Source organism: Pholis gunnellus (assembly GCF_910591455.1).
Source record: "Pholis gunnellus genome assembly, chromosome: 5".
Taxonomy (NCBI): domain Eukaryota; kingdom Metazoa; phylum Chordata; class Actinopteri; order Perciformes; family Pholidae; genus Pholis; species Pholis gunnellus.
Window position 1 is genome coordinate 18,472,486 of NC_136531.1, and position 23,852 is coordinate 18,496,337.

At 43.4% G+C, this 23,852-nt stretch overlaps 1 protein-coding gene across 2 annotated transcripts in view; it reads left to right on the forward strand.

Moving 5' to 3' along the window:
- Positions 1 to 6: 6 nt before the first annotated feature.
- The window catches only part of LOC306695846 (adenylate cyclase 9), a gene marked incomplete at its 5' end in the record, with an annotated part of 32,985 nt that continues 9,139 nt past the window's right edge, over positions 7 to 23,852 (forward strand). For both annotated transcript variants that reach the window (XM_079159243.1, XM_079159244.1), the window contains 5 exons: positions 7 to 1,909; positions 20,650 to 20,849; positions 21,267 to 21,374; positions 21,947 to 22,221; positions 22,920 to 23,022. In XM_079159243.1, coding sequence (XP_079015369.1) covers positions 7 to 1,909; positions 20,650 to 20,849; positions 21,267 to 21,374; positions 21,947 to 22,221; positions 22,920 to 23,022 — 2,589 coding nt within the window. The remainder of the gene's footprint in view (positions 1,910 to 20,649; positions 20,850 to 21,266; positions 21,375 to 21,946; positions 22,222 to 22,919; positions 23,023 to 23,852) is intronic.

Here is a 23,852-nt window from a genome sequence, read left to right on the forward strand (position 1 = left end):
GTCGATATGGCCACTCTGCAACATCACCGGCAGCTTCTCATGCACGGCACCGAAGTGAGCTGTGACTCCACCGGCGATGGCGCCGTGACCGTGCGGATTAGCAACAGCGCGCCACACGTGCATCACCACGAGCCACTGAGGACTGCCAGCAGTGGAGCAGCAGCAGGAGCAGGGGGAGGAGTTGGAGGCTACGGGGCCGTGAGGAAAATGAACCCTAACCTCCACAAATACAGTATCTCCTCCAGCTGCAGCTCAGCAGACTCGAAACCGGCTGGGGTCTCAACTTCGAGGGTGCCCAGGAAGGCACCGCCACTGTTCGAACGCTCCGCTGCTCAGTGCTGGGACCCCAAGTTTGACTCCCCCATCCTGGAAGACGCGTGCCAAGAGAGGTGCTTTCCTCAGACACAGCGGCGCTTCCGTTATGTCCTGATCTACCTGGCAGTGGCCGCTGTACTCTGGGGGGTGTACTTCGGGGTCAATAATGACCGCTGTGACCCTGTGACCTTCCTCGCACCCACAGCCTCCTTCTTAGTCCTCCTGGTGCTCCTCTTTTTGTTCACCTTAACCCAGCCCTACACATGGCTGTACAACCAAACCTCCTTGCTCCTGATCGCACTCACCTTCGCCATTACCTTAGCTCCACAGACACAGACTGCTGGCTACACTGAGTGGGCTGGCGGTGGGAACGCCTCATATCCCTCACCGAACCAAGTAGCACGACCTCCAACCCCTTGCATCTCCCCCGTGGGCACCTTCTCCCTGTGCATGGAGGTTTTGTTGTTGTTATACAGCGTCCTCCATGTCCGTCTGTATGCCTCCGTGATGCTGGGGCTCCTGTATTCTATATTATTTGAGGCATTAGAATGGCTGCCATTGCTTCAAAAGAGTTACGACACTACTAGATGGGGCGCAGAGTTAGAGGGTTCAGGTTCCGATTGGGAAGAAGACACCCTCCGCTGGCTAGGCCCGGCCAAAGCTCTGCTCCACTTGTGCGCCCATGTCATCGGCATCCACCTGTTCATCATGTCGGAGGTGCGTTCCCGCAGCACCTTCCTTAAAGTTGGACAGGCTATCATGCACGGCAAAGACTTGGAGGTGGAGAAGGCCTTGAAAGAGCGTATGATCCACTCTGTCATGCCGCGGCGAGTTGCCGACGAGTTGATGAAACAAGGCGACGATGAGGGTGGCGGTGAGAACTCTGGCAAGCGTTATTCCTCTGGCGCCTGCTCTGCCTCGGCCGTCTCCGTGGGTGGCGGAGGAAGCGGTGGCGCTTCACAAGCCCAAAGTGCCACAAGTGCCAAGAATTACCCGTACAACAATCACAAACGCAAGAAGACCTCCATCCCCGGTGGACAGATAATCTTTCGGCCTTTCAATATGAAACGCATGGAGCCTGTCAGCATCCTCTTTGCGGATATTGTGGGTTTCACTAGGATGTCTGCCAATAAGTCAGCACCAGCCTTGGTGGGCCTCCTCAATGATCTGTTTGGACGTTTCGACCGTCTCTGTGAACTAACTTGTTGTGAGAAGATCAGCACTCTGGGAGATTGCTACTACTGTGTAGCTGGCTGCCCCGAGCCTAGGCCGGACCACGCCAACTGCTGTGTAGAGATGGGCTTGGGCATGATCCAGGCCATCGAGCAGTTCTGCCAGGAGACACGCGAGACCGTCAGCATGCGCGTTGGCGTCCATACGGGCACCGTCCTGTGCGGGATCCTGGGAATAAAGCGCTTCAAGTTTGACGTATGGTCAAACGATGTCAATCTGGCTAACTTGATGGAGCAGCTGGGCGTGGCGGGCAAGGTCCACCTGTCAGAAGCTACTGCCCGATTCCTGGATGACCATTACCAGAGGGAGGACGGACAGGTGGCAGAGAGAGCCGGACAGAGTGTAGTGGAGAAACTGAAGGGTAAGTGGCTGTTCACTTCTAACTTCTTTTTGCATGTGACATAGGAAGCCGAGCCAAATCTGAATGGCTTGTTGATACCCAAATTGTGCCCAACCACTGAAAATGTGTGTTTTTCTTTTTTTTCCCTTTTTAATTAAAAGATCCTGGACTACCCGCTCTACTTCTGAGCCACAGCCGTGATACAAAGCCGACCAGTGCAGCGAAAGCTAAAAATATGTAGTAGTAATAGTAATAATAACAATAACAGCACTATTAAGAATAATAGAGTGCATTGCATTTGAATATATTCGGACTAGGGTCAACATTGAATGCCTCCACTGTCTGAACATGTTCACCGTAGCACTTGGTCACCAGGGTTTAGTGGGTTCACTGCGTTTCTAGACGACACTAAAATATTTGATCTGACCAGTTAGTCCTGTTGAAACGCTGTACCAACAGGAGATCGGGCTACAGGATTAAGAGATTTGAGCACCATGAACACAGACATGTTGTGGGGTTCGCAAATGAAATCGCAAATGTTTCAGAAATGACTAAACCAATTTAAATCATTTAGAACAGGAAATGACAAGAGCAACCACTATTAAATGCCATTTTGTTGCTCAAGGACACATTACTATGTCGATAATGACTTGAACTGCCTTCTGCTATCAGTGGTTTTGCGTGAATGTTTAAAGCAGCATTCCACAGATCTATTTTGGAGCTCTGTATTTGAATGACAAAGGCTTGTGTCATCGAGATTAGAACCCTCTAATACACCAAAATGGATTTGAAATCCTTGCTACAGACACATGTTGACAACTTGCATAATAACTGTGTTAATGATGCTCGTGGCACCAGGATGCCAGGATGAGTATACATTTGGCGTTATACAGCAGAGATGGCTAAAAAAAAACTAATTACATTTAACCCTTTTACATAACATCCCCAATCTCTCAATCAAAATCCAATCATATTTTTTCCTGTAAAACAAAATGTGTGCTTACTAGTACTAGTACTGATCAATTTCCACCAATAATATCATGACATCCATCAATCAGTCTGCAACTTTAAGCTAATCAGAAGGTGAGTCTGTAGCCACAGTCCTCTGTAGCTCGTCGTACATTCTAAGCCAGCCTATATTTTTTAGCGTCCCAATTTGATTAAATCCCTCTTGTAGCTGTACAACGCCATATATTCTGCTTCACTGGAGAATACTCACAGTACAGAAGATGAAGACGCGTCACTGGGACTTAACGGTTGTTGTATTTGATGATGTTGCTACACAGATCAGGTCTTCTCTTGGAATAAATGCAGTTTTTAATCACGCAAAATGTGTTTAGCTGAGCGAACACTCGGTTTATATCTCTTGACTGTGTTTGTAAGCTTGTTGTGGTGGTGGGCCAGAATGTTTGAGCTGAGAGATTGCTTCTGATAATAGGAGGGCTGACCGGCTTTACTGTACTGAGGCAGGTATCGTACTGGATTTCAGTGGATTAAACAGGAGTTCATCATATTTGGCCCAACGCTTGTAGGATGGGAATAGTGGTGAGCGACTAGACGGACACCTTACAGTGCATCAAAGATATGGAAATACATTTCACTTGACTGCAACTTGTTCAACATCTACTGCTCATATTGAGCTCCCCCCCCCCCCCCACCATTTACACACTTAGCCTGTCTCAATACTCTTTGGAGAGCAGCATCAATGGAACTCTCTCCAGCAGGGGATTCCTCGTGGGCCTTCTAATCTTAGGTCTCTCACAGAATAGAGACTGTCTGTTCTATTGTCAGGGCCTTGTGTCAGAGTGTATTCACACTTGGCTCTAAATGGTGCCATCACTCTCTATTTCCAGACTGGCAAACAGTGACAGAGTGAGATATTGACATGCAGCTTTTGTTGAGGGAGTGAAAAGGGGAGAATGGCATCGCATGGTTTCCTGCTCAAACAGAGACGCACAGTTTCCAGCTCTGTTTGCTTCTCCAGCAGTGAGAAAGAGGGGTTGACATTGTTTTTTTAGTTTTCTTTTGAGAAATGGACGTAGAAAAAAAATCTAATCTTGTTGACTGAATGACTTGTCAGAATCACATCACTACTGCTTTGTGTAGGAACACAGTACTGAGTTATTGGTTGCTATCATGACTTTAGACGACGTAACCGTGTATCACGATATCTCGATATAAGAGTTCATCACAATATGTTTCCATTGAAAGACGATAAATGATCATATTGAAGTGAATCATCGCTCCTATCTGTCTGTTGGCTCTTCTGTCTTTTGTCCCCCCCCCCTCTTTCTCCGTCTCCTTCCCTTCCACCTCTCTCCCTCTGCTTTTCCTCATCCTCGCTGTGTTATCACATTCATTGCCTCGGTCTCTCACCTGTCACCCAGGCCTTTACGTGTGGTCTGTTGTGTAACGCTGCTTTATTGCTGTTGGTCTTTAATCAAGGCTTTGCTTTAGCCCCCCCCCCCCCCCCCCAGCATGCCCGAGAGATCTGCCGCATATAGCGTGCTTTCAACCATCCTCTTTCTGTTAGTCCCTAAATACCCTTCACCACGCTTTCCTTTATACAACAACAACTCAGCAAACTTAGCTTTGTTTGACCATGAATGCAGCGAGTTGGTAGTTTGTCAGTAGTTCGCTGAATCTAAGTGATACATGTGATGGATTGACGCTGCGGTAGTCAATGTCCCACCGAAGTGCAGTACATGAAACGTAGACTTTGTCAAGACTGTATTAACTGCCAAATCGCACACATCTGCTGTGTGTATTTAATGAAAAATGAAGGCATGAGTCATACCCCTGTTGACGAATGCAGGTATGCAGTGAGGATTTAGAATACTAGGCTAAATAAGCAATATTTTTGTGATCTTAGATACAGTTTGAACTGTGCAAAACTCTGAAAAGTACACAAATACAGTGTATAGTATATACAGTGTGTATTATATGCACTTCAATAGTGTGGCTCTGTTTTCATAAAATTAAAATATGACAATGCAATTGCTCTAAAATGTAAAAAGAAAAATGAATGTCACTAAAGCAGTTTTAAAAGTTACAAAATCGATTGACACAACTTTGACAAATCACTCAAGGGATCTTTCGGTCGCTTTGAAACCATTAATACATTGAGTTTAAACAGTTTGTGTGTGCCTGTCGAATTCTCAGTCATAGACAGTCACTCTTTGGCCACCCCAGTGATTGTCAGCATCTACTCAGGCCTACACTTCCCTTATCTTCTCCGTGTGTGTGTGTGTGTGTGTGTGTGTGTGTGTGTTTTTAAAAGGGCTTTTCATTCAAGCACATTAGGACTAGTAAACTTCTCCCACATCTGCCCAAATGATTTCTTCCCCGTCTATCTGTGGTAGTCTCAGGAGATGTCCGTTTTCAGTTTTCACTTTGTTGTTTATCGTGCAGTTTTTCCCACATTTTACTCTCATTTATATCCAGTGAGATACTAGGAGATTTACACCCTCTATTTTCCTGCTTTGCCTTGTTACCTGAATCTCACTCTTGTCATCTGTTACCCCACAGTCCCCCTGCTCGGGTTGCCTGTAACCCCTTGTTGAGTTTTCGCAGCTTGGGGGAAATTAGGTTGTGACGTTTCCCGACGTGTTTGTGTGTGTGCATTACTCCGTCTACGTTTTTAGTCACAGCTCGGTATAGTTCAGCATGTCGTATACATCGGCAGACTCAAGGTTCAGACCTTGAACTGGTCTAATGGTATCATAGGTTGACACTGGCACCTGGTCAGTTTCAGTCGGTGTGAGTCTGGAAGTGTGTGTTTGCGCGCACAAATTTGTTGCTTGTTTGCCTGTGTCTTTTTCTTTGTGTGTGTGTACATATACACCAAACATACGTATTCTTCCAAAGCAGTGTGTTGCTTTGGGAAGTTCATGGCCTCAGGATGGTTAGTCTGAGCTAAATCAAACATGTCACATGCAGAAGCAAATGGCAGACCAGCCCCAGTGGGTCGTTTGCCATTCTACACTCTGGCTTTATCCTGGAAAAGGCAACATTTTTACCATCTCATAGAGAAGCATCTCACTTCCATACCACCTCCATCAGAGGCCATGATTTGTCAACGACTTGTTAACTGTTTTTTTTTTTTTTTTGATTGGCAAATCCTCCTCTGCAGATTGAGGTCTATTAAAATCCCCTTTTTCATCCTGTTTCCTCCTGTGGAGTTAGGGAGATGCGACGGCTCGATCACCAAAATACACTATCAGTAGTTTATTGACCGCAGTGCCAAATTTCATGGAAATACATTCATGAGTTTGTGTGAGGTTCTGTTGAGACTGGGATTTTCACACTAATAGGTCAAGACAAATGGTAACTTATCTGATGGTGAAGTTTTCCTGGCTCACCGATGTCATGAAATGGTTACACATTGTATTCAGGCTGTCTAGGGAAGGTTGGCGGTTTGTCTCAAGCACTGCCCCACTTTTTTTTAGTTCATAGCAGGGCTTTTATTTACAAAAGAAACAAGACCAGGAGAGGCAAATTCATTTGTATCGCACCTTTCATCAAGAAGGCGATCGGAGACAGAAAGGCATTAAACCAAGATATAAAAGATACACGAGGCAATAATGAAAATAAGACATTTTGATGTCACACTTAGTGGCTGAATTGTATTTAGCCACCGTGCATGCTGGCTCGCTTTCATTGCTTACTGGGATTCTTGACATTGTTAATGTCATTCGTAACGCCTTTGCTCTTTCTACTATGACAAATCTAAATATCTGTTATTTAAAAAGGCATATTCCGCCCAATCTAGAGTCGTGAGATTAGGTGATTAACTGATGAGTTCATCAGCAGAAAATTCTATATTAACAATAAGCATTTATGTCATTTTAAGGCACATTTACCAAATATTGACCGGTTCCACGACAATAATGAATAATAATCATTAAAAGAAAACTATAAATGATGAATAAAGAATAAAAATAAAGAGAAAAAGAAGTGTATTTCATGCTTACTTTCTGCAGCCAAAGTTTCTCAGCCTTTTTCAGCAGGTTTTAGTTTTATTACAGAGTACGGGGAGAAGGAGAGGTGAGCAGTAAAGAGTCACAGCAGACATGCAGCAGTAAGTTTGCTCTCTCTGCAGCATTCTAATTGTCTCTCCTCTTCAGATCTTCACCTTTTGACGACAGCCACATCGCTGCGTTGGCCTGTCAAACACAGTGTGTGTGCGCATGTTTTACGATTGAAGATAAGACACCGAGGACATAAAACAAAATGACTGATGATCAAAGTCTTTGTGCCTTAGATACATAGATGCACGTGCACACACACAGAGTTTTATAACTGAGAGGTGAGCACAGAGGGTAGAAACTAGTTTCGGCCTTTTAATGTTGTCTTTGTAGAGTAAACTGCCTGTGCATGTTTCTCTGTGTCTCTCCCTCTCCTGCACTGTGACACACACTACTTTCAGTGTTCCTTTGTATGTCAGTAAATATCTCCTATCCTGTGTGCCTGTGCTATGTGTGCGTTTATGCGAGAGCAATGCTCTGTATAAAGTTGAGAGGAGACGGTTGCCCTGAGGCCCGTGACCCAACATGGTGTTGTTTCGGGCCCTGCTTCTACTTCTACCTCATTGGTTTTCAGCGACGCCGCTCCTACGGGGTTCACAGGTCAAACTGTAATCGCTTGACTAGGTGGTCTTGCAAGCGTGTCTGTGTGTGTGTCTGTCTGCGTCTCTGGTTGTCGTTGTGTATGATAACGGCGTGAAGAGAAAAATGCCATCCAGTAACAGGAGAGCTGAACATGTGCAATCAGAGGAAAGACGACGACCAGGCAGGAGTGTGCTGGTGAAGGAGAGGGACAAAAAAAGACATTGCGCTTGTTAATCGGCTAGATTGCTGTTTCTTTTGTTTTAGCACTATTTTTACTACAAGTTGTGTCTTTACCCTAGGTGTGGCTTTCACACCGAGGCAGTTTTTTAATAGATTAATCCTTCTTGTGACTTAACATACGGTTAAAAGGCAGTTTTGAAACCTGGCCAGCTTGACAAATTCCTCTTCTCTTATATCCTTGATAGCAGCAGTGTTTTGTTACTTGTGCGCCTCTCATGTTTTGGAAATGACCTCCTTCTACATGTGACAATGCACACAGCCAACAGACAAAGACAACACTCACATGTTCTGAAATATTGATATAATTCAGCTGGGAAAAAGTAAGAGGTTTAACAGAAAAGACATTCAAAGATCAGTGCTGCTCTGCCTGACTTGCCAGTGCTGCACACGCACACACGCAAACTGTCCCGGAATGGACCTACAATAACTCACATAATGTCCTTCTACAATATTATATTAGGTAATTCCTAATCCCATTATCATTAATGTGTGTGTGTGTGTGTTTCAGAGAGAGAAAAGATGGATAGTCTTCTTTCTTCTCTTCCTCACACTCTACATCTCTCGCCCTCTATCCTAATAGAGCTGTAATAACACTTTCTCTCTCTTAGAGGATCTGTTGTGTTAGGCAGTCATTCTCTCTCCCACACAGTTGTCTCATCTGCTTTTTTTTTGTATTCATCCACCGCATGTATTTCACAAAAAAATGTGTCATTCCTATTTCTCAAGAATGTGTTGAGTCAAATGTGTGTGTGTGTGTGTGTGTGTGTGTGTGTGTGTGTTCAGGGTTGATAAGCGTGCCCAACCCTGTCCTGTCCTAGCCTGATTTGATGTGTAGTGTGCAAACGCATACACTGAATCGTTAACTAGTCTTTCCTGGCAGTTAAGACATTCATCTATTTTTAGAAGAAGTCTTAAGAGTTCATTTCTGTGCTGAACTAAATCCAAGCAGATGAGTCACCTGCTTGTATTGTGTTTAATTACTTTTGACTGGTCCGTCCAGTCTATCCAGCATGTTATGTTTGTGAGCGCTCATGAAGAATTACATAACAGTGTTTGGACAAATTGTATTTAACAGACACTAAAGTATCATGGAGTGATAAGTATTATCTCAGTATTATCTCATAACCAAAATGAAGCCTTGCAATGAATTACAGGAATGTGACCCGTCACAGGTGGATGCACTCTCTACCTGGTCTCATTTGCTGTTTTATTACACACGAGGTGACTTGCATTTTCTTCACTGGCACCACCCTGCAGTATTTTATTTGCTCGAATGTGTTAAATAAACCGGCAAATATGTCAACATTAAGTAGATATTGATAGAGCGGGCTTGCATAAACACTCGAGTCGTGGGAAAATACAATAAAGAGCCAATGCTTTATCAGTGTTGGGTTTTGGGGCAATATACCTTTTTAATTCATAGTGTACAGTACAGAGGCACACAAGAAGTATTGGAGGAGAGATTGAGAGAAAGGGGCGGGGGGGGGGGGTGACATTCAACAAAGGTCTTTGGCCTAATTGTGGTTATGTGGCAAGCCGCAGCTCAGACCACCAGGCCACCGGGAGTGGGTTTTTTAAACTTTTGCAATGCTGTCACTTTGGGAAAATATTTCCTCTGTCGTGTCAAGCACACTGCTGGTTAATCGAATGGTGGATAGTCTTGATGATTCAAGGCCTTATCTGACATGCCTGTCACTGTCACTAACTGAACAGCTCATGTTCAGTTAACGTTGAGTGTCAAGCTAGCAGGGGTCGAGGATCAAATGTGCTTGCATCTGTGTGTGTGTGTGTGTGTGTGTGTGTGTGTGTGTCAAGGCCGGGTCATGGCTCTCTGTAAACTTCATTTTGGCTTTGCACACTGGGCCACATTATCTCTTATTTCTCTGCTAGTTAATCTGTGTTTTGTGTGTGTGTGTTTGTAGACAACTGTTTAAAATTCCACTTTTGCGACAGCTGTATGTGCCAGTGTGGCAACAGCAGCTGGTTGTGTGTGTGTGTGTGTGTGTGTGCGCCAACTCAAGTATGCTGGAGTGGACCTGTGTTAAACGGCTGTTCTGAATAATAGATACAGAGTGCGGCCTCAAGCCTGTTAAAAAATCCATGAGCTTCCTTTGCACTGGTTTATAGCTAAAGAGCGTATAAGAGAGAGAGAAAGAGAGTTAATAGCCAAGGCGGGGGGAAAGTAAGGATAAGATTTGGCCAATCACTAGTCTGTAGTCTGTAGATGTAGACTGTGGGTAAAGGCCTGTCATCGGCCGCCCATTTCAGCTGGCATTCTCCTCCCCTTCCATGACTGTAGCTGCGCCATCTGTGGTACAAAGACACCGACGCTGCTTCCTGTGCTTAGCGCAGCCCAAGACGATTGGTATCGACACAAACAAGCCTGAGCTTTCTTTTCTCTCCTATACCAGGATGATAATGTGGGCAGCCAGACTTTTTCTTTTGCGCTGACACAGCGCTGTCGAATCACAAACGCAATATGTCAAAGCATAAGCAGAGGAAGCGAGACAAACACGCGGAGTCCTTCTTATGGTGGAGTGTGCTCGTACCAGTTTAGCTGTTCATTCATACCTTCCCCCATAATGCGTGTGTGACTTCACTGGGAGTCACACTCTGTAGTGAATGTCAAGAGGGCAGTTATCGGTTAGCCAAAGTGCCTCCCTTGCAAGGTGTGCCCTCTTTCCCTTAACTTGCCTACTTCAATAGACAATTTCCTCTGTTTCCCAGTTCGCCCTTTGGTCTCAAAGAAGTCACGTGAAGTTGTTCAGTAGGTGGAGAATGACTACAGGGAAGAGTCAGAGGTAGAAAGCTAGTTCTCCAATTAGTTAAGGAGGATTGCGGGGCGTACACCTTACTGGCATTACTGCTTACAACATAGGCTACAATATTAGCTCTCTTGCATTGCATAATTGCGTTACGTGTTTGGATCTTCAAGCGCTTAAAAAAACTGTTTATGAATTTAAATCTGATTATGCGAACTGCGAATATTCCGTTTCGTCACTTCGAGAGAGAAAAAAAAGGTGTCAGAGCTTCCTTCTGGTGCGCTCCGGCAGTACAACACCTATAAACTCTCTCACACACACACACACACACACGTCATTTGAGTAGGCGGTCCTTCAATGTGGCCCAGGACACATTAGGGTATGCACTGCTAAAATGATGTGGCCATAGACCACCTCTGAATGTGGTATCATCGATTGGATCTCAATTTGTTCTAAACACGTCTCGGGTGCATTCACTCCCAGAGTTGTCCACTTGTGATTGGATCTCCCAAGACGCATGTTAATGTCAGGTCTGAAAAGGCCGTAGTGGGGGAATCAGCATGCTTCTACTCTGATGGATTTCTCAAGAAGTGTTGAATATTAATGCAAAGTAGTGAGACAAGAAGTACGCCCTTTTTAAAGACCTGAAGCTCTTTAAGTGTTGTAGTTTGTGTTTTAGAAAATACCACAAACCACAACAATATGGCCACTGTGAATGTCAGATGAAATACTGCAAATTGGTGATTTTATTTTTTTTGTTAAGCATGAAAGTGCTTGGAACAAATCCTCTGAGATGTCTGTCTAAAAAAATGTAAGTACTGGCTTTCAAAAACCTGAATCGGTCAAGTGCTACTATAAACGGCATGTAAAGCGCTGTTCCCTGGTGGTCTGTGGAAGGAGTGAGTTGTGTGACATTAAAAAGAAGAACAGAACAGAAGAGAGAGAACAGAAGAGAGAGAGAGAGAGAAGAAGAAGAAGAAGAAGGGAGAAGACAGAGCATACGGAGCATGTTTTCTGGTCATGACCCTTTCCCAAGGATTTCCCACAGTCTCTCCTAGGGCAGCAGGGGAGTTATGTGTGTGCGTGTGCGCATGCAAGTGTGTGAGTGGTCGACAAATCCATGGCATACAGCAGAGTGAATCACGCCATGCAATGACTGTATTACTCAAATGAGACCATACATATCAAGTGCGTCTGTGCACCCCTGAACTAACGCTAAATGAAGAGAGGACCGAATAAGTAGAACAAACTATACGTGCATTCTAATACCGCGACGCACCGTTAACCTTCCCAGCATGCTTGGAGGTAACATGTGGCCAAGTGTTTGCTCATGCATGAAACAAAGTGACGTGTCAGTTGTCGTTGGCTTCCCCCCCCCTTTTGCAGGGGGACCAAGGTTGGTCACTTCTTGCTCAAGGACTGTCCTCTGCCACTGAGCGACAGCCGCCCCCAGAGAAACTCTAGGGGAGCCTCTGTGAAGTGAGACACTAAAATGCCTTCTAACAGCTGTGTGTGTGTGTGTGTGTGTGAGAGAGAGAGAGAGAGAGAGTGACGCAGTGACTGTCAGAGTGCGTCACTGTTCCTGTCAACTCACTGCACTATATGTCACAAACACAGACACACACTTGTAGGCTCTTCTGAGGGAAAGCAGATTTTGAATGAATACAACAGCATGTATGTATTATTTAACCAATAGTCCGATGTTATTTGGAGTACAACAGAAAGAGAGACTGTGTTTTAGGTATGATTCTGATTCCAATTTTGCTTCTCAGTTTGTTCAAATTCTTGTTCGGAAAGAAAACAACGTGATGTTTGTATGTATGAGGCCAGAGGAAACCTTTCGGCAGCCATAGATCTTTAAGCGGTGTTGTTTCTCATTGTGTTCCAGACTCGTAGTCTTTAGAATTGGTTCCAGTTAGAACAAGTTCTGGATACCTCACTGTACTCCAGGGATGATGTGACAAAGGTCTCGTGTTTGTACCGAGTGAGTCTGATCCACTGCGCTGCCAGTAGAGGCTTTATTAAATCCCCAGAGTATGATTTTAAAAACGAGATAAAGGAGGTGGAGAGACAAAAGAAAGGGAGGAAGAATAGGGAGCATGTGAGGAACTCCCTGGACTAAAATGATGGCACAAAAGAAGGAAGGGAGGAGGGATGGATGGATAGGAAGGAGGAATGGGAGCGTATTTGAAGGAGGATCGTGCGAGAGCCTCATCCCTCGGTTCCATCAGCGTGTCCAAATATGGAGGCATCTGCTATTGCACCAGGCCTGTTCTCAAGACCCGCCACTGACCAGGGAGAAAAGTGGAGGGTAGGGAAAGGGAGGGGGGGGGGGGGGTAGAAAAAAAAAGAAAGACCGATGGGAGAAGGTTTAAGTGAAAGGAAGATGGCTGAAAAATGAGAGAGAGAGCATGACAGCAGAGACAGGACAGAGTAGCTCGATATAAAAATAGGCAGTGAGAGGCTGCGAAAGATGCATGTATAAGGTTTGGCAAGACAAAAGAGAAAAAGTAGAAGGTTTGAGCCGTAGTTGAGTAGAAGTTGGACAGTGGGAAGGCCGAGTCTGTGAAAAGGGAAAACAAGTTGAAGTCTATTTTTAGTGCTGGAGTTGTTTATTTTCTGACTATTTCAAGCAGCAAGATGAAAGTGGAGAATGAGAGAAAGGGTTAGATGAATCTCGTGGAGGAAAGGGGAAGTTAAGCCACCGCCTGCCTTCATCTTTTTCTGCCTCAGTTTTGAGGTTGATTTAAGTTGCTTTGATGCTTAATCAGTTTGAGTAAATGTTGCATGTTAAATGTTTCTCTTTGTCTCCCTCTGTCTCTCATACTCGCACACATTTTCACTTTTCTGTGTGGGGAGCTGGCGACCTTTGGGTCACCGGGGGTGATTTTGATCATGTGCTTGGAAGCTGCCATAAGGTCAAAGGTTATTTGTCAGGAAGTACATAGTCAGGTTCGGGACGGTCCTGTGGGGATCACCTGAAATATCAGCCTTAGTCTATTCAGCCACATGGGGACCGCTGAGCCGAGCCTTGGTGTGTGTGTGTGTGTGTGTGTGTGTGTGTGTGTGTGTGTGTGTGTGTGTGTGTGTGTGTGTGTGTGTGTGTGTGTGTGTGTGTGTGTGTGTGTGTGTGTGTGTGTGTGTGCGCGCGCTTTGTGTTAACTCATGTATGAGTTTGCACACAAGCCTTTTAGTGAACTGTCTTCTTGGAGTTTGTGTGTGTGTGTGTGTGTGTCTTAGCATGCAGTATGTTTAGAGGGTGAGAGTGTATGTGTTGTAGGCATGCAAACCAAAAACCTAAATTTGAGTGTGTGTGTGTTGGTAACGGAGAGATTTTTCGGCCAGCAAATAATGAGGATTTCCATAATCAAGTAATTTATCTTCTTTTACACTTTTTTTCTGGTTGATTAATTCATGTTTGATCTGTATGATGTCAATAAATATTTATAAATGGCCCATCACAATTTCCCTGAGCTTAAGAAAATACGCCTTTTACAATGATGTGATCTTGAGAAGATGCTGCAAATCCTTGCTTTTGAGAAGCTGTTATCAGCAAATGTTTTCGATTTTTGCTTTATGTTTATGATAATTATCTAAATTGTTTAAGGGTAGTTTTTTCGATGGATGAATTTACCAGATGTTTCAGCACTAGTGCAATGCTCTTGAATCCGTATGCGTGGCTGTGTAAGTGAGTTTGGTGTGCTCATATGAGAGTAATTTTCGGATGTGTGTGTGTGTGTGTGTGTGTGTGTGTGTGTCTATGGTGTGTATGGTCTTGTGGTGTACATGTGGAATGTGACGACTCAGCTACGCTTCCTCTCCATTGATGCTTCTGTTCATTCATTCATTCATTCACGTGTATACACCCTTTCTACTTAGTCTTGTGGAAGTGACTGTGCATGTGGTGTGTGCGTGTGTGTGTTTGCACGTTGTTGGTGATTTCTAATAAATGAGGATATGTGGGGCAAAGGCGACAACACTGCAGAGCACTACCTTGGATGAGTCATACTCGCCGGAAAGGCCATGTTTGTGTGTGTTCACTCAGATATATATCACCATCCAGTATGTGTCAGACAGGCAGATGCTGCATATTTCCTGGAAAGGGGGTCTTGTGTATAAAGGGCTATGTCCTCTTGGAGGGTGTGTGTTGCATGTGCATATCTACTCACACATTAACAAGCAAATTATTACATTTATTTTGTATGTGCAAGTTAGTGTTTGTTGCAGATTTTTCAGTGCAATACTTTGTACAGATGTTTCCGTTCAAACAAGCTTGATATTTTTTATTCTGACCAAAAAAACAACTGGACCTGAGCCTGAAATTAGACTTGAATGGATCCAACCTCAGAATAAGTGAGTTTGATTTGATCCCACATAGAGTACCAGCATCGGTTACCTATTTCGGCTCCGAAGAAGTTGTAAAAACATCCCTTTCAAAATGAATTGGCTCTTAACTTGCTCATTCAAATCTCTTTAGCTTTAAGGTAGGTATAATGTGTTCATTTGACTGCCAAGCGTGGAAAACAGGCACAAATGTTAAGATGAAGCCCCACCAATGTTTGTAATTTCCATGTATTGCTCATGTTGGCATGACTAGATCTACATATATACTGTATGGACATGTGTTAGTCTGCGTGTGTGTGTTAGTCTGCGTGTGTGTGTTAGTCTGCGTGTGTGTGTGTGTGTGTTTGTGTGTTCTAGTTGTAGTAGCAGTAGCTGTCCTCAGCTGAACCCTCTCTGCTCCAACCAGCTGGTCTGAATATATCAATAAAAACCATTGAGCTGCATTGAGACCTTAAAGTGCTCGTGTCAGTTTCTTTCCCAGAGTGCTGCCTTTACAGAGCCTGGAAAGGATCAACACACAAATGCACAAATGTGCAGATATACACACAACCACGAGACCAATGTGTTTCAATGACTTTGGCTGCACAAACTCAAGTTGTAAAGGATTAGCTCTGTTATGCCGTAGCGCTTGGATAAACACACAAGATACAGGGGCACTTTATTGTCTAGAATCTGATCTGACGCTCGGGCGCAGACACACACACACACACACACACACACACACACACACACACACACACACACACACACACATTAACCTACTGTGCAGTTGATGATGGGAACATTTTTCAGTGTCTATTGTGTCAAACCTCGAAACGCCCTCACAATTCAAGGCCTGTTTTAGAGTTTAGAGCAACCTGTTGATAAAGTTAGAAATCTAAGCTGGAGGTATACAAGGAATGTGGGTTATGCGAGGCACGCTAAACTCTGGGACCTTCAGAGTACTCCTGGTCTCTTTCTCCCCCTCGCCATCTCTTCGCTGTTTGTCACTCTGATTTCGCTATCTCCTCTGTGTCGGTGTCACTAACTTGAACTCCAATGGACACTAGAGTAAGAGGGAAGATCACAAAATAAGTGTCTGTGGTCAACGTATGCCTCTGCATCTCGAGCTACAGTATTGTTTGGCCTTTTACTGACATGAAAGTTAAAAAACAAATGACTGAATAACATTTTTTAATTCAATACATTACAGTAAATCCTTTCAGGTTCTTCTGTCACTTGAGCAGCCGATCTCATCCAACTGCGAACTGCAAATAAAATATACATATATAATATTTATGATATCGATTTATGCATTAAGGACTATGACGTCTTCTTACATAAAGTGTTGTCTGCGGGCTACGCTTCGTAGATTTCGTACCTTTGCTCCTGTGGAAGGTTTTTACTTTTGTAAATTAGATCATCTGCCTAGTAGGCCTGTCTCACAGAAGACATTTTGACTTGTCACAATGGGAAAAGCAAAGGTGTAAATAACTAATTGTATGATGCCTGAATTCCATTTTAGCTGCTTTCGTTTCAGTGTCCTGGTATTGTTCACACCGGCTCACTGTCACGGCTTAAGTTTTGTTTTATACACGCACGACACTCTGGCACGAGCCTTTCACAGATGGCGCGCAAGCACGAAGGTGTTTATGCTCAACGAGCAGTATTCTCGGAAACATCGGAGGGCGGAAAAAAACTAAATGTACGATGAAGAACACAAAGACAACGAGTGTAAAAGGCAAACGCCATAAACCAACCTCCACAATGCCGAGGAGGGATTGTAATTAACTGTAAACTCATATCTCATATTCATGGGGTACTTTACTGCCTTTATACAAGCCCTGTAAAGAAAGAAGTCAAGTAGTAAATGCATTATAATGAAACAAAGCTTGAATATCCTGTAAACAATTTGACTTGGCCAGCCTAATCAAGGTTTTTAAGACCTCCTCTGTCTAAAGCATTTAATAGACAAATTAACACCAAATCTTTGTGAAATCCTGTTAACTGACATTCCAATAGTGCTTTAATCAGTGAACTATTTGTAACAAGTCATGTCTGAAAAGCTTGCAGGCCATTTTCTGGCGCAAGCACCGTGTCCCGGCCTCACTAGCTTCACGGGGACACTTGAAGAGAACAATCTTTATTGCTGTTCCTAATCTGACAATTCAAAATGTCGGTCGTGAAAAAAGGCCGACAGAACACTGATTTTTAAAGTTGCCAATAAGACAAACATTACAGGAAGCAAAATAAGCTTTCAACTTATTTATTTTATTTATAATTTATTTATTTAAAAGGGACCATGTACAGTTAAAACATAAATGTCACCATTCGATGCACTGTACCAGATTGTAGCTTAAGCTAATTTGCATCTGCAGTCCCTCTGCAGGTCAAACAAGTACAAGACAATAACACAGTAAAAGGAAAAGACATAATACAAAGATATACCATAAAGAACATACAAGACACCCAAATAGCACATAACAAATTAATGTTTGTCAGTAAAATCAAGTCAGAAAGACCACAAGAATTGAGGTCAGTGTGTGCAGTGTTGTGCAGCTTTTAAAAGACTTTTTAAGTTGGATTTAAAAGCGCTAATAGAGCTGCAGCTCCTCACACCTTCAGGCAGGGTGTTCCACTGATGTGTTGCTTTAACAGAGAAGGCCGATTGTCCAAAAGTAGTGCGGCGAAATGGTATTTTACAATCTAGTGTAGAGGATATTCTTGCTGATCTAATGGAAGTTACTGAGCGAGTGTGTACAAAGTCACAGAGTGGAGGAGGGGCCAAACCATTTAGAAGTCTATAGACCAGGCACACATTTGAGAACAATCTAAAATTGTCAAAGCTCAGTAGATTGTGCTTCACCAATACCCTACAATTACCTCTTGTGCGATAAAATGTACTGACTTTGGATTTCAGGATAATGTCGGGAACATAAGTCATGCCTCTGAGCTAATGGTAGGCAGCGAACAGCAGTGAACCTGTGTGTGTGTGTGTGTGTGTGTGAGTGTGAGTGTGAGAGAGTGGGTTGAGATCTCATAAATGGTCTTTGTCGCCCGCTTGGCAAAGGACTCAAACCCTAAGTTAGGGCTGTTGCAGGCCGAGGATGTCTGCCAAGCCGACACTGTCCCAGGGCTTGGAACAAGACACACAGTGCTTCCAGACTGCCAAGATAAGTTCTTTGTTAGTTCCACATTCATAACTAATTTTATTTATGCAGACACGGAAGCAGAACAGAGAGCTGTGGTAATACTCAGTCATGCCCATTGGTTTCACAGTGGCCAACTTAACCTCTGGTGTATCTTTTTATATTTGCAGATTAGCCCTTATCCATGAAACAATCATACACCAAATCATAGAAATTGACTTGAGTTCTGCCAATGATGTGACCAATTAGACTTTTTAAAGGCAAGTTCTTAGTCTTATTCCACGTCGACGAATCCCTTGGACTGTTATAGTGAGCAGCAGGTTGGATAAGCCCTGCAGCTTTTAATGAAGTTGAAAACCAAGAGTGGAAGCAGTTATACTGATACAGCTGCTGCTCTACAAAATGTGCTATATATTATTGTTTTTTAGAAGTTGTTGCTCTACTAACATATCAGATTTCTATAACCCTGACTCAGTACAAATTGTAAAAGGTGGAGAGAAGAAAAGCAGTAACAGTATAAGGAGAGTAAAGAGAGGGTGGATCTAAAGAGATGGAGCGATATTAAAACTGTAGAAGCAACCAGTCTGAGAAGAGACAGACAGACATGAGGGGGAGTGAATGGCATCTGTGTGTGTGTGTGTGTGTGTGTGTGTGTGTGTGTGTGTGTGTGTGTGTGTGTGTGTGTGTGTGTGTGTGTGTGTGTGTGGCTGTTAGATTCACAAAAAATGTTGCAAACTTTCTATAGTACACAAATTGACTTACGAACACACGCACTCAGCATCAGACTGACGCACATGCTTTCACATATGGGTCGGATGCTCATCAGTCACACTTACAAAGGTTGACGCATCATCGCTTTCCCTTTTTCCTTTGAATATGAAACTACATGATGTCGGTTAGCTATGACATACAGTCAATGAGGAGTTTCACTGAATCGATCTTCCTCGATTTGATTATAAAGCTTTCTTTCACACCACGCTTCAAAGATAATGTCTTATTGTCAGACAGGGACAGCAATAACTGTTTTAAAGGATAGAAAAATACTTTTTTTATATTCAAATACGTTTTTTCACAGCTCATTTACTCCAGATAATTTCCAAACTAGATAGAAAATATCTCCAGGGTACATGCAAACTATAGTTTGTGAAATGGAAAGCTGCATTTGCTGCATTTGCAGTGATAAAATATGACAACAATCTTTAAAATATCTTAGACATATGCGCTAGGCATGCATTAATACAGTATATATTTGTCCTGGAAGCTCTTATCTCACATACTTAAAAGCTCACTGAGTCAGGAATGTACTGCAGTAGGGAACAAAGACACAGACAATTGGTTTCAGTCTTTTTTTGGAAAGCAAGTGTACATCACAATGAAATCAAACACCGACAATCGGTTAGACGTAGGGTGCCCATAAAGAGTCCTGGACCAGGTTCCATTATGGCCTGGTTACTCCTTCCGTCATCAACGTGCTAACAAGGTTAGCACCTTTAGCTGTTTGAACAGAGAGGCCAAGTTACTGTGTGTTTGGACAGGCTGATAGCGCCTGGCTATGGGCCACTACTCTAATCCTCTGTTTGTATATTTCCTTGTTGGCCCTACACGAGTGTGAAGACGGCCAGAGCTCCGGGCTGATGTGCAAACATAGTTGGTGAAACACCCAGTATTACATTACCACCTTCTTTTCAGTGTGTGTGCATCAACAAAGAGTTTCTGATGATTGTATGTCTGCAACTAGCCACTATTTTCACAAGTCAAAAATCTTTTCACAAAAGGTCAAAAACAATGAATGCCTGTCACTCAGAAATGATGTGTGTTAAACTGTTACTGTGAGATTTCAAGCCATGTTTCGTCTCAATCAAAGAAACACAAGATCATTTTAGCATCTGTGAAGCTACAACCAACAGGTTAGGAATGTGTACCAGAGAATTTTATTTAACAATCAATAATCGAAATTACAATCCCGAAACATCCTGTAGACTGAATTACTTTTTCATTATCAGATTAGAGTAAACAGATGTAACATGCAGCAATCCTCTCATTAGAGGATTTGTTGCCCAGTGAATGTTTGGCATAAACAAATTGCTTATTACTTTGTGGTGGTCCAGCCTAATGTGTCATTGAAAGGATTGCATCACCATCAAGCCATGATTCTCTTTAGGAACATCTGACTGTCTCTTTTATGTGCTTCAGTTCATTTCTTTTTTCCCCCGTCACTTAAAGGTGCTTATTACAAAATTCTGAGTATTTCTAGTGCCTCCACACGTCTCTCTCAACATGGCGACGGCTGAGCCGTTGGCTAATAGCTAATGATGCTAAATCCCCTAATGGTGCAAACAACAACAGCAACAGTGCTGACAGAGCTAACAGTGTTTACCTGAGGGGAAACCGGAGAGTGGGCGCCGTATGAGCGCAGTGAAGAGCGGCGGTCGTGAGCTAACCAGTTGGGCATGCTCACATGCACTTACATGCACTAACAGCATGAGGCCGGCCCAACTATGTCGACAAATCAGAGACGGTCGGATAACACACACAGAGGGAGAGTGACTTCATTGTCTGCTCAGGACAACATTACTCCACTATACCTTTACATTCAAAAATAGTTGTTTGATGCTATATTAATGTTCTGAATATTCCATAGAGAACCAAAAACATGTTTTGCTTGTGCTTCTCCTCAGGGCTAAAAACCTACCTGATCTCAGGAAGGAAGTTGGAGCTCGAGGCGCAGTGTGGCTGTCCTCAGGTGGGACTGTCGGGCGAAGATTTGGTCGGGGTCAGCCTGTCCTCCTGTCCTCAGCCCCGCACACCGGACCTCATCCCAGGGGGAGCACAGGCTGCTGAGGCCCTGCTGCCCCACCAGCCTCCAGACAGGATCGGGGTAAGTCAGAAGAAACTAAAAGTCGAGGGTGGACCATAGAGATAGATACCTCTACTGTTTATTCTGTGATGGTTTATGTTAGTTTCTAAAAGAAAGAAAATTATGATTTCACCTTGTCTTTGTGGCTGAAAACACAGCTCTAACACTCAAATTAGCATTCACTTTTCTTCTGTTTGAACATTTTGCATGACTCCCAAATGTGACCAACACATCCAGGTATTTTGGCTAAAACTCAGATTAATAAACATTTATGAGTGAATTGGTCTGATTTGTGAGGAAACAATGTCATCTAAGGTGCAGGTAGTTCTTTCGCCACAGTGCCCACCCTCATTTAAGTGTTGTTATATCTCAAAGTGCTTCTGTTTGATATGTTTTAATTTGTCAACCTCTCCCACCACTGTCCCTTTGTCTCTCTAGCCTCCCTTTGTGTCCCGTAGTGCGATCTTGTCTTCGGGGGCAGAGCAGGGTGAAGATGTTGCTGTGCTGAACGGCTGCCAGGAGGAGCACAAGACCAGCGGTGCCAAGGTACAACACCTGGGTTCTTTCAAATCCTTAAATAATCTTAGAAAAGGCATTGAATTAATACATCTGAAAACAAGGCCTTGATTGGTATTAAGATGCCTTGAATCAGTCCTTCAAAAGTCTTAAAAATGCAAAAACATGGGAAGTTGGATTCTATAAACTGTTGTTTTCTGACATTGCATATTAAAATCTCTAAATAATTTATAACCTCTATTTTTTTAAATAAGCTACCCAATGTGTTTCGCGTTAACATCACACAGATCAGAATAGCGTAATCAACAACACGTACATTTGTTGGCCGGGATGCTCAGAGCAGATGTGGTCTGCTAGCTAGCATCGGTATGAGGAAGTACAAGTAGAAATGTGGCAGGGCTGTCACCGGTACCAGGAAATGTACACGAGGCCCAGTGTAAGTTGTGCAGGAAGTGTTTCAAACTTGGCACGATGAGAACCAAAGCAGTGGAATCCCACATCCATGCTTTCTCTTTGCTCTTCTGCTTCTTCTTCTCCCCCACATTCTGAATCTTATCCCTCTCTTCTTCTTTGCTCTACGTCACCTTCTCATCCTGATCCAGTTCATCCCGGGTCACAGTCCCAGAGCAGCCAACGGTCTCCTGAGTCCCCCGTTGGAGGACCCAGTGCGAGCCAGCCAGAGCTCCCTGTGCGACATGCTTCAGGAGAAAGAGAAGAAGACCAGCACTAGCACGGGAACTGGCACCAGTCTAGGCATGACTGGTGGCACAGGGACAGCTGGCACAGGAATGGATCACTCCGCTCTGATCCAGCTGCGCACCAAGAACTCCCGAGCAAAGAGTGACGCCCACTTTGTGGATGTTATCAGGGAGGACAGGTGAGCGAAGAGGTTGAAGGTAGAATTTATGAACTGATGATATCACTCAAGGTGACTGATTTAGTATATTAAGGGTTATAGAGTGAGTAAGGGTGAAGGGAACCATTTGGTCGTGAGTATTTTAAATTCATTATATTAATTATTTAAACCTCTCTACATAATGTTCACCATTTCAATGTGTGTTCCTATCCACACCAGTTGCCAGTCAATCACAAGGATAATAAATAGCATAACATAGATACATTCACCCTCACATTTTACATGTCAGGAAACGCAAATGAACACTGAGACAACTATGCAAACTCCACACAGAAAGTCCTCAGGGTGCTCGTAGAAATAGAAAGCAAATGTTCCACACGTATTGTCCTTTGATAACTTGATACCTCTCCATGCAGAGGCCATAGAATAGGCTGCACCAGAGTACGACTGGTGTGTTCTGATCCGCCCTAACAGATTGTACCCAGCGGGAAAACAAACCAGAGTCTGATTCAACTGGACTATGAAATGCAGGGTTGACAATGCCCTCAAAACAATGTCACTACACAGAAAAGGTTGAAATATCCCGTCTGCGAAATGTTATCATCCACTCAAAGTAGAGCAGCTGGGAAAGTGAAAAAGTGAATTTGTCATTTGTTGTTCATTCATTTTCAGAAAAACATATTCCCTTATGTTTTGTCTTGTTTCTCTGTGGTTCACAGTTTGATGAAGGACTACTTTTTCAAGCCACCCATTAACAAGATGAGCCTCAACTTCCTCGAGAGACCTCTGGAAAAGGCTTATCGCAGCAGCTACAAGGAGGAGGTACACACTGTAATTATGAGACTCATCATTGCCTCACTCAGCACTAACCTTAGACTACTTCTAAGTAGTAGAACAATAGTGTTATAAAACATCGAGGGGTTTATAGATAGTGTGCTTTGTTCCTGTGTCTGACTGTGTGTCACCGCCCCCCCCCCAAAAAAAGAAAAGAAAAGTTATGTCACATTAGTGCAACACATTGTCACACTCACAGGACCAGTTCCACTTGGCCTGCTTTGACCTCACAGCCTTGCAGCCCCCTGCTGTTACGCCAGTGTTACTACAGAGCTCAAAAACACTGACGTTCAACCTCTTCAGTTCATTTCATGCAAATCTGCAGTGATGCTCATTGATGATGAGTCTTTGTGTTTGGCTGCGGCTAAGCTGTGAAACGGTAACTCAATTGTGCATTAGTTTAAAATTTCAATATATGTCTACACATAAGTAAAATTCAACTCAAATACAACTTTTAACTGCATTTAGTGAAATTTCACTAAACAAACAAAGAAACTAAAAAGCATTAAATCGTTTTTTCCCACACACTGAAATAATGCTTTCTTTACACAGCCGCCTTTCATCAATGGTAGTTCTATATATGGTGAACTTTATAACCACTCAACACAACTCTACCTAGATTTAGTTTAATTAGTTTTGACTCTTTCAAAAGTGAGTGAGGGAGACAACAGACAAGATAAGCATGCATATATATACTCCCAAGCTTGTAAGCATACTACTGCATACTGCATAAAAGAAACAAAAGACAGAATCATGTTTTGGTGGTTTATTGTGTTTGCATTGGATACTCATAATATTCAGTATTTAACAAATGATCT